Source organism: Falco cherrug, chromosome 8 (assembly GCF_023634085.1).
Source record: "Falco cherrug isolate bFalChe1 chromosome 8, bFalChe1.pri, whole genome shotgun sequence".
NCBI lineage: Eukaryota > Metazoa > Chordata > Aves > Falconiformes > Falconidae > Falco > Falco cherrug.
Window position 1 is genome coordinate 21,794,134 of NC_073704.1, and position 17,955 is coordinate 21,812,088.

Below are 17,955 nucleotides of genomic sequence, written 5' to 3' on the forward strand. Positions count from 1 at the left end.
CAGGCTTAAAGCACTTATAAATGAGCGCTTCCTTTGCCTGTCTGCTGCAGGCCTGATTAGTAGGCATTTTCAGAACACACAGAATATTAAGTCCCCTTTTCCCTCTAATAGCATATATATTGGAAATGCTGTCAATTTCTACACTGAATTGTATGTTCATTAGAGAATAGTCACTTGCCTTACTCTCCCACAGCTAGGCATGACTTAGAGGGAAAGGGATTGTGTTCAATTGAACACTTCACAGGAAACTGAGTATTATTAGTTGGAAAAGGCACTGGTAAATGAGATTTTCCTTTCCCAGCTGAATGCCTTGTCATTTCTCATTGTGTCTGTGAAGATGTGATTAACATAGGATAATTTCTTCTCTGGGAGAAGGCCTGGGGTTTAAGTCCATGACTCTCAACTGGACTTTGTTCTTGGCAAAAGGGCTGAACAATTAAATTTTCTCACCAGCAAAATTTGGCACGTGGGACTGATACTCCCTACAGTCAAGTTGTTAGAGTATTGAGGCTAAATCCAAATTAAGCTGTGGGTAGGAGAACATTCATCTGTATATGACGACATTAGAATTTAAAGACTTTCAGGTAGAAGAACTCAGATAGGTTGTGGCTCAAAGTGCAAGCAATTTATTTGTACTTTCAGAATTGTTTCCTGTACTGTGAAGGGGGAGCTGAACCACAAAGTGTATAGCAGCATTCTGTTTTTGAGATGTAAGGTGGTGATATGCCAACACTGTAATGTTTAAAATTTTTTAATGCATTATCCCTTAATGTGCAAAATCTCCTTACTGCACAAAATCTATGGTGAAAAGGATAATACTGTCCTCAGTGGTAAGTATTTCCAGAGTTTTAAATTAATTTTGGAAAGCCAAGAAGTTTGAATAGCTCTGAAGTTGTAGAAGTGACCCTGTGATCTTTCTGCTTCTTATGCAGACAGAACTTGTGAAAACCCCAATTTATTTTTGATTAGAAGTGACTTTCATCTGTTTCTTTGAAAATGAAATACACATGAAAATAAAATTCACGATCATTTCCCAGGTAATCCTCCATTGTTGCTGCTGCCAGATAATGTGCGGATTCGAAGATACAATATTTCATCAGAACAGTACTCTGACTATATTGATAACCAGGAGCGCATCCAAGCTCTGGATTATGACTGGGACCCTGAAGGGATAGGCCTGAGTGAGTATGTGTAGAACATTAATACTCAACCATGGAATGGTTGGTTTAAAAGGATGCATTGCTGCCAGTATAGGTACTTAATTTATGCTGGAAATGAAAAAGAAAATCAAATAAGATTGACTGGCCAGGTATTGGTTGAATGTGTCCCTCCCCTTTACTCATTCTTCAGTACCAGTGTGGTTCCTCAATGCTTTAATTTAGTTTAGCTAGGTTTCATACTGTTTTTCCTCTTGTGAATTCAGCAGTGGAATTCTGGCTCTTTAGGATTATGCAGTAGTAGAGGACTGCTGTAAATGAACTGCTTCCTTTTTTTCTGCCTCTGCCAGGCCCCAAACCTGGCTTAAGTCTTGCAAGAGCTAATCCTTACACTAAGCAGGATTGGCGAGTAGATCCCTGTATTAGTTTATATCTTTGCCCCTTTATCAGTTTCTCTGCTTTTTGCCTTTTTTGCAGGGCCACTATTTGGGGCCATATTTGCTCCGTAGGTCATGAGAGTCTAAATTACTCTCAAAATCATATGCAAAGCCTTCTAGAGATAAGATCCTCTACTCTTGAAAAATGTGATACATATTTCTTGATGGTCTAGATCAAGATGATTTTAGATGTGCATCTTGCCTATGATGAATGGCTTAAAAACTTACACATTAACACAATATAATTTAATTGGACAGACAGCTCTGTGTTGTTCATAAATAAATGGGTCTGGTGTCTTCACATAAAAGCCTCAGAAAGATGAAAATTTCCCCAAAATATGGAATAACTAGATGTTAAAAATTATCTTTGTCATCTTTTTGGAAGGTATTGTGTACTTCAGCATTCTGGGACAGGGTTCTGAGTTTGGAGCCATCAAACGTGCTTATCTGCCCACATTTGACAGCAGTAGGAACAATCCTACAAAGGAAGTTGACTTGAATCTCAAGTACATAGTTAATCCTGATGGGTTAGCTGTTGACTGGGTTGGAAGGTAAGTACACTGAAAAGCTATGAAAAGACATAAGCTGTACCTTGCTTATGTCAAGGGTCTGATCAGGCAGTGCAAAACCCATTTTTTCCTTCCTTATGAACTGTCTCTGAAGGTATCTAGTTTCAAGGTACTTCAGGAGAATGTAGTAAGCTCTATTTGCCCAGACAGCAGGTTAATAGGTCAAATATATGTTGCTGACTGCATCACATATTCTCTGAGGAAACTTGCATTAATCACAACTAGCAGATCAGTTGTACATCAGTAAAGTGATAGTACACTGGCCGTCATGTCAGATGGATTCTTCTTCAAGGACTCAGGGTAAGCTCCAGGGAACAAGCTTTCTCTGCTGTTGGAAGGAGACCTCCCCAGTCCATAATGGAATTTGTCTTTTTTCTTTGCTCCTTTCTTAACCAGCCTTGGGCTGTATGAGCTAATCGCAAAGCAGAAGCAGCTGTGAAATCTGATGAATGAAGTGTTTTCTCAGAAAATTGTAACATTTTTGTAATTGTCTCTCAAGACTTTTTTCTCCCTCGTGTTGGCTGTGGGTTTCTTTAAGTCAAAAACATGGCAATTTTTAAACTTAATCCTAGAAATCATGAGATCACTGCTTACTTTTCCTACCTTGGAGAAAAGCTGGGAGAAAGTTGGGCATAATTTTTGGAAGTTAGATGTTGATGGTGTCATTTCTTGTTTACAGTGTAACTGTTAAAGAGTGTGGTGAACAGGCATAGCTGTAGTTCATTTGGTATAATCTTGAGGGAATCCTTATGTTTGTAGGTAGATGTGATTAAATGTAGTCAGAATTCTGTCTGAAGCTGAACGGACAGAGTTTATAGAGATGGATCAACTGTCTGAATGCTGTTGACAGATTTTGGATGTTCCTGGTGATGCAGTCAATAGGGTGAAGAACAAGGATGCTAAGATCATAGTAAAGCATGAAGTTTCTGAAAAGCTGAAAAATAAAAGAAGGAATTTTAGCTATCTGCTTCCCCTCTGTCATGTGGTTATCAACTAAGTGAATGAATACTTTACCTTTTATGTCCCCAATCAAAATAGGATTGAAGGTGCTTAAGACCTGGGTTGTGGATAGGTAGCACTTTTTTCTGAATGTATTTGTGGCAACAGATTTATTTATTTTTTCCCCTAATGATTCAAAAACCTATTGTATGAGTAGGCAAAGACTGGGAAAAGACTTATTCCAGTTTGCGGCCTGATATGTAGCTTTCATTATCTGGACTCTTTGTGTTAGGTATGCTATGTTAGGTGAGCTATGAAATAGTTATGAAGTTGCTCATGCAGTACATCACCCTAATTTCTGCAGCAGGATAAGTCAGTCTGGCTGGCTGAAGTGATTCACTAGCCTGAAAAATTGTGCTAGTCATGATGGAAAAAAAAAAAAAAAAGAAGTGGAAAATCGTATCTTTCCTTCCAGCAGTTTTTAAATAGGAGGTAGATATATTAAGGCCTGGGCTACTAGCCTTTAGCCTTCAAGCTGTTTTGCTGTTTGCTTTGTGAACTGCAGGCCACCCGGAAAACCAAAAACCTCTGAGGGCAGGAGAAAGTGTATGAATTTCTATTCACAAATTTATATGGTCATGAGAGCAATGAAAACAGATACATATGACCAGCATCCTGGTGAGGCTAGCATCTTTAGCATGTCAAACATAGTATTATACTGATTCCAGAACAATGTTGAAACATATTTTTTAAAAAAACATATTTAAGTGTCTGCACATTATATAAAAACTGATATACAGGGTTTGGGACACTTAGTCCTTCCACCCATATGCAAAATAGGAATTACAGTATTTTCTCAAGTTCCCAAGCCAATTACGAGATAATTTATTCCATGAGAAGGCACTGTGTGATTAGTGGGTGCATAATAATGAATACATTTATTATCTAAGGTCAAAAACAGAGCCGTGATGAGAAAGATAAGCAAAACTCAAGGAAGAGTAGACTGCCCTGTTTGTAAGGACTAAAAGCATTTGCATCTGATGTGGTTTATCCATTAACATCTCTGTTAGAAGACAGAAGTCTAGAGAGGAGCTAGTCTAGAGGACTAGTAAGATGGATACCTGTAGAGCTGCTGTATAAATTAAAGGCTAAATGAATTTTTGTTTGTAATGAACCTCATAGTCTCCTGGAAAATGGAATCTTTAAAGATGCTTATTAGCTGCCTCTGGTGCTTAGAAGTAACAGTGACAGTTCTCAGTAACCTTTTAATGATGATTATTTGACAGGGAACAGAGGCAGCTGCAGAAACTTTGTCAGAGAAGAAAACTAGTGAGCCCATAGATCACATTTGCTAAACTCACCTATATTTAGGGTCTGTATATTCCAGACTGAAAAAGTTCATATGTAATCAATGCAGCTTCATTATATTAATTTTGTTTGGGTTTGATATAGCTTTTCTTAAAAAAAAATAAAAAAATTTGTTATTCCTCTCCCAAGTATAAACTATTTACTTCTGGAATGTTTTGTGTTTTATGTAATGCAGACATCTTTACTGGACTGATTCAGGGACTAATCGCATAGAGGTGGCAAAATTAGATGGACGGTACAGAAAGTGGCTTATCTTTTCTCTACTGGATCAACCAGCAGCTATTGCTGTCAATCCAAAACGTGGGTAAGTGCTACAGGACTTCCCAGAATTGTTTTCAATGCTATTCAATACCAAAAAATCAAAACAATGATTAGTTTTACAGGAAAGACTAAGAGAATGCTTTCTGGAGTTTCCCTTTACTAATGTTAGGAAATTTGTGTACATGGGAAAGTATTTTAGGAGTAGATTTCATATGGGTGCTTGTGTTGGTGACACCACCAGGTAGGTCAAATAAAAATATCCTTTCTACAGTATTGTGTGCTCACTGAATTTCCCTGTTAGTACTGAAATAGGGAAATAGATGTGAATGTCTCATTAGAACCTCCAAGCGATACAGACACAGCCTCCTTCACAGTGGAAAACAATGTAAATGCACTGGTACGTTCAACAGCGGTGCTTGCTACATCTTGTATTATATGGTGGATCACCAGATACCTCAATATGTGCTTCTCAGCTGGAGTAAAGCAGCATGGCTCCTGAAGTCACATGGGCTCTGCAGCTTTGTTGTAACTGATGGATGTTCAGTGTTCACAGTCATTTTTCTTCCACTAAGAATGACAAACTGTCATTAAAACCACTCTGTCCCCAAATCAGGACACAAGATGAAAACATTATTATTTTGGTATTTATCTTCTGTACTTGAAACAAGCCTGTTCAGTGAACTGTCTGTGACTTTCCCTGATCACATCCGCAGAACAGGTTGCTGAAGAGCTTTATGTTCCACAACTGACCTTTTCTATGAAACACCAAAGGATAATCATGGTGTCCAAATTCTGAACCATATTAAATTCTGGGTCTGTCCTTTCAGGCTCATGTATTGGACTGACTGGGGAAGGCAGCCAAAGATTGAATGTGCCTGGATGGATGGACAACAAAGACAAACTCTGGTCTCTGAAGACCTTGGCTGGCCAACAGGTCTTTCTATTGATTATTTGAACAATGACAGGATCTATTGGAGTGATTCTAAAGAAAATATTATTGAATCCATGAGACCTGATGGGACAGACAGAACCATAGTATTACATGGAGGTAAGAACTTGTGCAATTAATATAATGGTACTCAAGATGTATGCTAACAAGCACTTGGGCTTCACAAGTGGGGCTAGATCTGGGAGCTTTTCAAAGGGTGAGTCTTGTTAGTGTTTTATCCTCCTTTATACAGGGAAAAATGGCACACCAGGTTCAGAGTTCATGATGCCTGGTAACTAGATTTCCATGACCCAAATAGGGGACAATGTGGAAAACTGGATTCTTGCTTTTTTATGTATATTATCGATCAGTCTGCAGGTACAGTGACATGAAGTGTTGAGGCACATGGGGTTGTGTGTATATATATATATAGCTGCAAATGTCTTAAAATGAAAGGATTAAATGGTATATTTAACCTGAAGAAGGACAGCAGTTTTATCAATCCTGCTAGAGATTTGCTTGCTGACAGTCTATTGTTTGGTTCTTTGAGAAGTAAGCAGTCCATACAGCCTCGATGTCTTTGAAGGCCATTTATATTGGATAGCTAAAGAACGAGGAGAAGTCTGGAAGAAAGATAAATTTGGAAATGGAGAAAAAGTGAAAGTGCTGACTGTAAATCCATGGCTTACTCAAGTGCGCATCTATCACCAGCACAGATACAATCAATCAGGTAGGTAATTAGCATCCTTTAGTGAGCTATTCCTTGCTAGGATATCAAAGTTGGTTTTGATGTCTTCAAAGAGATTAATAATATTCTGATAATGTATCTATCAGTATGTGATAATATTAATTTCTGAAAACACAAAATTGGAATAGAGGCTGGCAAGTATTTTCTGTACATCCAAAGTTAAATCAGCTGTGGAATACCACGCACTGCTCTTTAGAGTCTCTTAGAACTAAGTTATGACCCTGTCCTTTCTCATCTTCCCCTCCACGATGGAGTTGTCATAGAGGTGGCAGTCACAATATGAATTAATCCTGGTAACATACAAAGCGCTGGCCATTTAATACTGCCTCCAAGGGGTTTATTTCAGCTATGACATGTCCACAGTGCTCACAGGGGAAGATGTCCAGAGGAGCATCCAACATACCCCTCTTAAAAGGTATTTTAGCTTTCATAATCAGAAAGCTCCATGTTGCTTGGAGATGTTTAGTTTCTTCTTGGTGCTACACTGTCTTCCAACAGCCATGGTCTCTCCCGTAAGAATGTAAAAAAAGATGAGAGAGAAGGTTTTGATATAAATGTGGTATTTGAACATCTGTTGTTTTTACAAATGGATCTAAACTTGTTTAGATTTTTGGTGTGTGATAATACTCTACTGACTATGAAATTTCCCTGCCTTACCTCAGGAATATGCTGCACTCTTCTTCAACTGCCTTTATCACTTCTTTTTTCCCAGTGCCTAATCCTTGTAAAGATGTCTGCAGCCACCTCTGCTTGCTGAGACCAGGAGGATACACCTGCACTTGTCCTCAAGGGACTCGATTCATAGAAGGCAGCAGCACAGAGTGTGATGCAGGTAGAATAATTTGTCAAACTAAAAATGAACACAAAGGAAGCTTTTCTTTAGAATGTAAACATGTTACTGTATTAGAAACATGCAGGGATGAGCTAACTGATATAATAGATGTTGGTAAGTCAGGATATCTGGCTTTTATTCTCAGCCATCACTGATTTTGGTCACCTTGTGTGTTTCATTTAATCTCTTTGCATGTCATTTGTAGAATGGATATAGCTATATTACTCTAACCCGTCCAGACCCAGCTGCAAAATTGGTCACAGTTTATGATTTTTGTTCTGAAATTGCAAAGTATTTTATTTTCATTCTTTTCAAATGCACTGGTTTCAGAACTAGAGAATTTCTGACAAATTATAGTTTATAATTGTATTTACAATTCTGTACAAGGTATTGTTTAATCAGTATAATAGAATACAATAGAAACTTGAAACAAAACTTGCAGAACCCACAATGAGAAGAGAGATAACTTCTAGACAATTGTCATGCACTGGAAAGCCTTTTAAGTGCTAGAATTTAGTGCTTGGTTGTTGCATTGCAGCAGAGCCCCCACAGTGCTTCCAGGAGTGCCAATAAAATAGAATTGCTCAGCCTTCCCTGAGAAGAAAGAGCATACCACTGCAGGTTTTCTGTTTCTCTAGCTGAGAGTCTGCATTCTTGGTTTACAGTGATGTGGGTAGTAGCCAAATGTCCTTGTACTTGTCCTTGCAACCTGTCTCTAATACATTATACTTTATAACATTGTCTGACATCTTTTATGTGGTTAGTCTTCTCTGAATTATCTTCTTTTTGCAATAAAAGAGGAAATGTCATGATTTTTTACATGGTCTTGCCTCTAAATTACGTTTTCTTAATAACTGTTAATGCTTTTTCCTATTGCCACATGGTGTGAGCTGCAGAAAGAGAAGCTAGTAATTTGATGTAATAGTGAACGGAAATGTGCAATACATGTTTAAAGTAGGGATCAATAACACTGTTGATTGCATTTGCTATTTGCTGTTTATTGCTCTGAGGACACTGCATTTGTTATTCTCTGCTGAAACTGATTTACATAAAATATCCAGGAATTAAGAAAGCTGTGCTTAACCTTATTTTGAGGAAAAGGAGACAGGAAATAGGATATACAATACTGTCTCCATTTTTGAACTTCAGTTTTTGTCTTGACTTTAAGCAAATCCAGTGAGCCATGACTGCCGTAATTTCTCTGTATTGCAGCTACTGAGAAACGTAGCCTGTAAGACCCCTGCATTTCCCCCTTTTGTATGCCATTTACTTGAAGGGAGTTTTACCTGTAAACAGCATCGTAGCAACAAACTTCCTCTGCCTCTGGCTGATAAAATTTTATGACAAATGTCTTATGTTCTAACTTGTCAGTGTGAGACGGGCTGTCAAAGTCTATCCTTAATTTATAGCCTATAATGATGTCTAAGATCCAGAGCTTTTCCTATGTGAACTATGCTTTTTGGCAGCATGTCCAGCTTCTTACTGAAGGCTAGTACTTTTCACTTCTTTTTTTTTTTCCCTCCACTTGACTTAGCAGTAGAATAATATCAGAAACTTTATAGCTCTGTGTTTGGGCCAGCTTAGGCAGTGCTGCCACTTGGTCACCTCAGGGCTCCTGGAGTGCAGCTGAGACACTGGCATGATGAAGAACAGGCTTCTGCACTACCTGGTGCCAAGCCATCAGCATGTGCTCTGCACTGACCAAAAACTGACGACTTTGGGCTTCTCCCTCTTTCTCACTGGCAGGATGTATGAGAGTTTAGAGGGCCCTCCTGTATGTGCATTTCCATCCACTGCTTTTCTTCATAAGTAAATGCATCACAGTTTGTCCCTCTCTATGCAGCTTCCAGCTGGTTGGAGGGAAGTGTCTGGGCAAAGGAGATCAAGTATTACTGCTTTCTGAATGGAGAGGTTTGAAGGGTAGTGGTGGACTGCATTGCAAGGGCAAAAGAAAGTGATGGGACATATAGCTTTTGAGTTGTCTATGCCTACTTTTACTGAATAAGAAGTTTTCTGATAACAGGTTTTACTTCAATTAAAGCAAGCTAATTTGACAGAAAATAAATAGAAAAGCAACAAATACATTTAAAGCAAAGCTTATGAAAAGTAGCCTGTGAGTTTGCATGCACAAGTTCTGTAGAGATAAATAAAAAGTTTTATGGTAGTATTTCTTTTGTTGAAGATGTCTTGATAACGTGTGTGGCTTTTGAATCTTGCAGCCATTGAATCCCCTCCCACAATGCCACCAGCATGCAGGTGCATGTATGGAGGAACATGCTATATAGATGAAAGTGGTCTTCCGAAATGCAAGTAAGTCAGTATGTTGTTAAGGTAGTCCTGGGTCAGATTGTGCTGATTTAGTCTCACAAAATAATTAAATTGTTTGAAATGTGTTGGAAATGCTTCAGAAGGTGTCTGTAGCAGCATGTTTGTAACAATCACAGCAAAACACCTATGTGCATAAAAATATCAGCAAATAAGCAATGTAAATGCATCAGTTTGGAAAAAAAACCAAAAACAAACCACACCCAAAACCTCAGAACAGCAAACCTCTGCAGATTCTAGTAAGAGGCTATACTGAAAAACTGTAACAATGGAGATCAGTAAATGTAACCTGGAACAACCAGTAGGTGCCACCGATGCTTTGCTGAAACCAAATCTTTTAACTTCAGTGACTAGTTTTCTGAGTCAGCACTTTTTATTTCCACTTTTTATTCGGTGAAGAAGCAGACATACTATATTTACAATCAGCGTAATATATAATTACTGAGCATGGAGTTAAAATTTTTGGCATGTAGATAAACAGTACTGAACATAATAACAAAGCTGAGATCCTAGACTTAATAAAAGCCATTCAGTCAGCTGTCCTTCTGATGTTCACAGGTGTTCATATGGCTACACTGGCAATTATTGTGAAATAGGATTGTCAAAAGGAGTGCCTCCTGGAACAAGTAAGCTTCAAGTATATATTACACTTGATATTTTGAGCTGTTCAGGGTCCAGCTTATAATTCTTTGAGCTCTTTTTTACATTGACCTATGCTTGCTTGAATGTTTGCTTATTCTTCTGTCTTTGAAAGCAGCAGTAGCAGTATTGCTGACTGTCATACTAATCATAATAATTGGAGTGTTAGCGGTTGGAGGCTTCTTTAACTACAGACGAACTGGTTCCCTTTTACCAGCGCTTCCCAAACTACCAAGGTATGTTTAGAAGGCTTTCATAGTTGGAATGTCTGTGCACTGACAAATCTATGTTTATTCCCAAGTATTTCTGAAAAATCCAGTTTGTTGGCTATGTACCCATTCTGTTGGAATATGGGAAGTGCAGTGTTGCAGCAAATCAGGAGGATTTTTGATTCTAAGCAATATCATAGCTGATCATTATTTCATAAAAAAGGACTATTGTAAAACTCGTCACATTCCCAATTAGTTTTTAAATAATGAGCAATAAAGAAGACTGTTTACCAGATCTGGAACTGGATATTCATTTCAAAGAGATAAAAAAGACCATAATTACATATGTTTGGATTTTTTTAGAGAAGTTTGTCAGAAGTTGATTCTGGCAAAGAGATCTCTAACATTTAAAGGCTGAGCTCATCTGCAACACTGTGTTCATTAGTTTAAAAATAATATGGGGCATGTATAGTTAACTTCTATTTATTTCCAGTGCCAGAGAAATCTGGGCTTTTTGTAGGTTTCTGCAATCCTGACAGTCATACTGTTTAGTGAAAACCAGCTTTGTGGAATATAATTCAAAAATACTTGATGCTTTAAATCAAAGGAATATGAAGAAAAAAATTTGTAAATATTTTGAATTATTTTTTTTTAAGGTCAGAATATAATGCATCAAGATTTATTTTTTTTTTTTAGCTTTAAGGAAATTATATGTTTTTAAACACATAAAGCTGCATCTTCATAGTCTTTGCACCAATTTCACAGTAGTAGCTTTAAATCAGTGTAATTAAATCATTGTAATCAGTAATGTGGATGTAGCTACAACTGCTTCCTCACTGGAGGATTACACTGAACTAATTAAATCTATTTTTGACTTGACATAGTTAAATTGGGGCAAAATTTTTTTGTGCAAATCAATCCTGTAGACAGAGTTTGTAAGAAGTCTCTAAGTTGCTCACTGAAATGCTCTGTTTCTTTCTTTCTTGAATGGAAGTTTTCTGTGTCATCAGATAGTGAACAAGTAGAAATTTTAATGTACTGACTCAAACTTTACCATTCAACAATACTTCTCATATAAGCTATGAGGCCACGTGAAATTGAGATGTCAGTGTTTTGTCTGTGAGGCTTGGTTCAGAGTTTTCATTTCTGCCATGAATATGCCTTAGTGCTGCCATTTTTCAATCCCTCTTTAAACTGTTAACTTGTACCTTTACTGCAGAGTTAACTCAAGCTATAGCTTAACTGTTGCCCTAAATATGGGACTTGTCCATGTACAGGAATCATAGCTAAGATTTAAGGTTTTCTAAAATTCCATCAGCTGATGCCTGCAGGGCCAACTGGTAAGGTGTGTGCACAGTGTACCAGCTGTAGACAAGAGTTTTAGTACAAGCCAGCTCCAAAGAGGACACACAAATGGAAAGATTATTTCAATGCTTCTGTCTTCCTTCAAGTTAGGCAAATTTGATAAAATGAACTCGAAGTTTAACTCTGCAGTGGATTTGCAGTTGCATGGTTTTGGGGAATTGCATGCTCAGATTTCTGTGCAGAAAGCTCTGTATTTGGCTATTCATTATTGTCTTTCACTGCTCCTATTGTTTTGAACCTGACAGTGTTCTATCAGCCCATTTCCAATGTTTCTCATGCAAGTCTAATGTGCACTTGTGATTACTGTAAATGTATATGCAGATTGAACATTTGCTTATACAAAAAACAGTATTGTGCAGTTGTCTTCATGATTTGCATGCATAAACATCTTTAGCATAGATGTTGGAATTAAGTCCACAAATGTTATGCCATTTCAGCTGCAGTTTAACTTAGGTTAAAAGAACTGTTGAACTAATGCAGGAATACTACTCCTGGTGCCCTCACTAGCTTGCCTATACCCAGAAAAAATTCCAAGTGATAAGTATGCAAGAACAACTAGAAAAATCTGTATTATGAGTTCACTTTGTGTATAATCTGGTTTTTGTGGGTTGTGTTTGTTTTTTTTTTTTGGTAGTTTAAGCAGTCTTGTAAAATCTACTGAAAATGGCAATGGGGTAACTTTCCGATCTGGAGCAGATGTGAGTATGGACATAGGAGTGTCTGGCTTTGGAGGAGACTCTGCTATAGACAGAGCAATGCAAATGGTAAGGTTTAGTTCTGAAATAATTTTTTTAGATTATGTTCTTTCCTCTGTCAGCTAAAAATGACATGAAAAGTCTTTTATGTAAAAATGATAGTGGTATAATAAATATGTTCTAGAAAAAGAAGTGAATGTTGAACTGATAATTTCCTGAAATAGATTTTTGTAAATTGAAGACAAGGACAAATGTAGGCTGTTCTTCAAAATAATATGACTTTTCTCATGATTTATATGGTAGAAATTAAGTAGATAACCCCCTTTCCTATTTAAACATATTAATGGAATATATGGGGAATTAGTAGGCAAATAAAATATCTTAAGAAGGAATTATTTGAGAGCATTTGTGTTGCATACGACAGATTAAAAAGTGTGGTTTTCAAATCCACGCTGTAGGTTAGAAACTTCAGATGTAAAACTCAGGCCTAACCACAACGTACACTACTTTGCAGTACAAATTATAAATTGGACAGTTTCTTATTTTCACAAGTTTAAATAAATCATGTTTAATAATTTTGGGGACATCATAAAGTATAACTCTACTTCATCCATATTTTGTTATGCACATCTGAGATACAGCACACCCTTGTGTTTCCTGTACTGTAAAAATACACCCATTTACCACAAGAAGTAAAATATAATATATTTTTACTTACAGCAAATAGATCGCAGGTATGTTTGAATAATACACATTTGCTGCAAAGTCTACACTGGCAACTCCCTAAACTTTGGAATTTAAAGATAAATTACAGACTTAACTGCCTGTAAATAATATGAAATTAAACATCTAGTGAAGATTAAACTCATAATAATGTATATGATCATCTTCTAGATGAAGAAACACACCCTTTGTTAAAACTAAGCAGCTTGTGTAATGAAACAACCATATGAACATTTCAGTAAATACTAGGAAAATAGCTTTAGGCTTGAATATTACCTCAAGTCTTTTTCATGCATGAAAAACTTCATGGTACTTTCCATTTTCTGACCTAATAATGACATACTGAAGTCCAACTGATGCAGTGTATATGTTGCTAATAACAGGTCTGGATACAGGGTATTTCTACTTAAGTGATGTTAATTCTCCCCGTGTGTTCAGAATATAAACAAAAAAATGATATAGTTCACTGGGAAAGAATTCAGAGGGTTTAGTTTATGGCAGCAAAGAACTGTGGGATGTGCCTTCTAAAATTTTAACATCACATATGCATGAGTAGACGTTAGAGGTATGTTTTTCAGTGTGGCTATTCTTAGTCAAGTTACACTAATTTGAGGGAGCTGACAAGTTCGCCGTGTGGTAAAGAGCTATACTCTGACAGCACAAAGCATGAATCCTTATGGCATGAAACAACGGTTTGTAAAAATGATGTAGGTTTAAGCCACCCCTGGGTGGCTATCCTTATGTTGCACTAAATATTTTCTTAAGAAATACTTAACTTGGCACCTTTGCCCACCTGCTGCAAGCACCGTAGCTGCCGCTCAGGGTTTCACACCATGTGTAAAGCAACTGCTATCCAAACAGTGGTCTTTATACATGGGCAAAGTATTGTTTTATAATAAGAGATATGCTAAAAACTGTGAAACGTTTTATTTTTGACATAACTCGTATGCTATATCTAAGGGGATGCACTTACTACTTTGTCTTAAAAACTATAGCAATCTCCCTGCTTGGACAAAATGAATGGATCCCATTCTTTTATATGTCAGATAGTGCTTATTAATTTGTATGTAATTTTGAGGTTTCTAAAATGAAATATTTATGTTGGGATTATGCTTTGGTATCTCTCCCTTGTTGAAGGTGTGATTTGTGAGAATCATCTTTCCTCATCATAAAATACTTAGAGTCAATTATTGAAATGTGAGGCTTTTTTTGTCGAGCTAGGAAATGGGTTAATATCAGAATAATCAATGGTCTAGGCTGCTAAGTCAGTGAGTAGAATAATGGATGGTGAACTAATGTTATGATTTAACATATGCTAGATTTTGTCTAAGCCTATGTTGAATTAAACAGGCATTGTTCACTGAGATGAAGAATTGGACTATAAATTAATTCCTAAGAGTACGGAGGCGTTTGTTGCACTACAGTTGTTATTCTGTGGTTTCTTTTCCTTCATAGAATGAAAACTTTGCAGTGGAGTCAGGGAAACAGCCGATCACATTTGAAAATCCAATGTATGCAACCAGAGATGGTGGAGCCAGCAGAGCCAGTGCAGTTACAGTCGTTCGGCCAACACATGTAAGACAAACTTAGGCTTGACTTTCACCTTTCGTTTTCCTTATGACCTTCTTTTCTTCTTTGAAGAATGTTGATTTTCCTCCTTCTCCTACAGGTAGCAGCAGTTGGTAGTGAAGAAAATGAAAATTTTGAAAACCCTGTGTATGCCTCTGTGATATCTGCTAGTCCGAAGGAACCCCCTCAGGGTACAGATGTACCTCGGGTAGGACATAAAAATAATCTAAAGCTCCCTTGTTTGTTTTGCACTCCAAATCAGGGAAATTGAATTGTTAGGGAAGCTGCAGTATAGTTCCAGTTGTCTTTAAATAATGCCATGGGGCTGACACACAATCTGCATCAAGTCCAACTAACTGGACTGTGTTTACAAGAGCTGGCCAGTAACAGTTTGATACGAGAAAAGCAGTGCAAGCACAGAATTGCCTAGGGCACACAGTAAGGATCTGTTTGGATTAAACCCCCTCTTCTTCCTGGCCTACCCAGTTATTTTGAAGTTAATAGATTGGAACAGAGAGCTTCCTTTCACTGTTATATTTCATTTTGAGGGCAGATAGTAGTCTGAAAATTCTAATATAACTGCTGTAAATTGTCATTGTTACCCAGCAGAAAATATTATAACTAAGGCTTTACTTTGGACTTCTAACAGTTATTTGTAAATGCCTAGTGAACTATACCTTGATAAAAGCAGCAGAGTGTGTGGGTTTTTTCTTTTTTCTTCCCTGTAAGATATGAAAAGAAAACTCAAGAAAAATTACATTTTGGTTTAAAAGACTGAAACCCAGGGGTTTTTTGTATGCATGGTAAATTGAAATAAGACATTTAGTCAGTGTACTGTTGTAATTTTTTTTCACATTTATTTGTAATTGTATTCATATTTAAAACTACTAGCAAGAACTTTTAAGATACTTGTTCTATGTGTTCTTGCAGGACACTTTAACAGTCAAGATCAAAGTATCGCCTCGTTGAGATTGTTCTTGATTCATGAAAGATACATTTTTATGTCTTAAAATCCATCTGAATGAGCTGATGATGGCTTGTTTACAGGACTACTTTCACACATTGTGCACTAAAAAGCATCTCTGCTAAGTTTTGAAATGACAGCTCTGTGAACTTGTAGTTTCATGTCCCTCAGTAATTTCTCTTGTGTTTTTTTCAAGGCAGTTTTTTCCTCTTTAACCTATTTGTCTGGAATTATAGGCTTCCATGAATTATTTTAGTCACTTTTATTGCCTTCTGGCTCAGACTTATGAATACTGCTTTAGGTAAAATAACCGTGACCGGTTATCTATCAGAGAAGAAAGTTGAGTTCCATGCTTAGAGTTACAATATGGTAATGTAAGAACATCCAGCTGAAATCACGGAGTTAGCTTTCAGTGCAAGTGAAATCCAACAACAGTGATGTCAGTTTCCAGAGAACTTGAGAACAATCGGTAAAGTTCTAATAATTTTTATGTTTCAGGAATCAAAATGGAGTTTCTTCAAGAGAAGAATGAAACAAAACACTAATTTTGAAAACCCGATATATGCAGAGGTATTGCTTAATATTGTATAATTCTATTTTTCAGCTCACATACCGCTGGACTTTTTTCTTGCTTTCATAGGCTACAGAGTATGAGTAGATTCTGCTGCTGAGGCAGCACAGAAATTCCAGCCCAGGTCAAGGTAGGACTGAAGTGGTTTTGAGAAAAGTTACAAAGCCTCATGCAGAATGAGGTGTTCAGCAGGGATCCAGCTCAGGCAGTGCAGCTGCATTGCCTGCCCAAGCACTGTGGCCTGCTCATGCTCTGACATCTCAGGTGCTGGTTTCAGCTTGCTGGTGCTGGTTTCAGCTTCCTGGTGCATTCTGGCACAGCTCAGTGACCCAGCACAAGTGGGAGGCTACTACTAAGACGCTGAAGTGTCTTATTTCTGCCCTCTCAGTCCTGGCTTCAGCACTGCACAAAAATTCAATAGCTCTGCATACTGCAGCCCTGTTCCCATGCCAGCCCTATTTTTTTCATCCATACAGCTGAGTGACACAGTTCATTTAAGATGGTGTGCCAGCAGGTGGTATGTGTGCTGGTGGAATTCTCCCCTGGCTTGGATATGAAGGTTTGGAGTTCTGCTGACTTGAGCAAGTAATTCTAGCCCTTTTCACTTTTGGCCTTCCAGATGGCCTAAGTGTCTAAAGAAACTCAGTCCCACAGTCATGTGATTAAACTAGCTGATTTTTGTGAAAAATTTAGGTTTCTAATGCTTGAACAAGGTGAGAAAGCATTCAGGAAGCCAAGGATTCATTTCCCCAACACTAATGAATTGTAACTATTTACAAACAGTAGTAGTGCCGATGTTTTCTACATATATATGTGCATATAGACATATCAAGCTATTCCTGACATTAAGCATTAAAATAGGTGTCCCAGCGTGTGGAATAAGTTTGTAGTAGCATATTTACTCAGCTGTACCATCTGAAGTGAAATTAACATTTAATTTTGTTATAGGTGGTGATTTGTAGAAATAACTTATACCATGACACTTGACTTTAGCAAAATACTTGGATATTTATTTAACATTTCTGAAAGGTTGGATGTTTTATGCATTAGAATGTTAACTTGGTTATGTTAATGTTATGTTTATGTTTATTGTTCTAGATGGAAAAGGAACAGCAACAAGACACGGAAAATGTTCCTACCCCTTCTCCTTCGCTGCCATCCAAGATTACTCTGAAGAGAGACCAACCATTAGCTTATACAGCAACAGAGGATACATTTAAAGACACCGCCAATCTTGTTAAAGAGGACTCTGTAGTATAACTAGGTAAATGATTTAGGGAAAATTAGACACATCCATTTGCACATATATTTTTTATAAACAGAGGAGTTAGGTTCACATTCAAATGCTTTATAAAAATATATACATCTCTTAGCCAATGGCTGGAGATGTATGTTGAAACTATGCCTTGTTTTTTGACAAATGCCAATTTCTATTTTTATGAACAATTATCGTGATGTACTATATGTATATCTTTGCACTGAAGCTGTCTGAAAGCAATGTTATAAATATATTGTACATTTGTAAATTTTTGAAAGATTATCTTGTTTGGTGGTGTTGCTAGTAGAAATCTGTATGGAATTGGTCAGCTTTTTAGAGATAAATTCATTAACTAAAAGCTGAAACTAAAAAAGAACCAAACAAGGTGAATATAGGAA

General features: G+C 37.2%; 1 protein-coding gene across 4 annotated transcripts in view; it reads left to right on the top strand.

The window, feature by feature from the left end:
• The window catches only part of LRP2 (LDL receptor related protein 2), a 128,036-nt gene extending 110,121 nt beyond the window's left edge, over positions 1-17,915 (top strand). For 2 of the 4 annotated variants that reach the window (XM_027810692.2, XM_027810694.2), the window contains 14 exons: positions 1,038-1,181; positions 1,980-2,145; positions 4,646-4,774; positions 5,559-5,779; positions 6,210-6,389; positions 7,120-7,239; positions 9,459-9,549; positions 10,123-10,190; positions 10,322-10,439; positions 12,412-12,541; positions 14,651-14,770; positions 14,865-14,972; positions 16,227-16,298; positions 17,398-17,915. In XM_027810692.2, coding sequence (XP_027666493.1) covers positions 1,038-1,181; positions 1,980-2,145; positions 4,646-4,774; positions 5,559-5,779; positions 6,210-6,389; positions 7,120-7,239; positions 9,459-9,549; positions 10,123-10,190; positions 10,322-10,439; positions 12,412-12,541; positions 14,651-14,770; positions 14,865-14,972; positions 16,227-16,298; positions 17,398-17,559 — 1,829 coding nt within the window. In that variant the 3' untranslated portion in view covers positions 17,560-17,915. The remainder of the gene's footprint in view (positions 1-1,037; positions 1,182-1,979; positions 2,146-4,645; positions 4,775-5,558; positions 5,780-6,209; positions 6,390-7,119; positions 7,240-9,458; positions 9,550-10,122; positions 10,191-10,321; positions 10,440-12,411; positions 12,542-14,650; positions 14,771-14,864; positions 14,973-16,226; positions 16,299-17,397) is intronic. The other 2 variants (XM_055718826.1, XM_027810695.2) reach the window with 1 other exon arrangement.
• Positions 17,916-17,955: the final 40 nt, after the last annotated feature.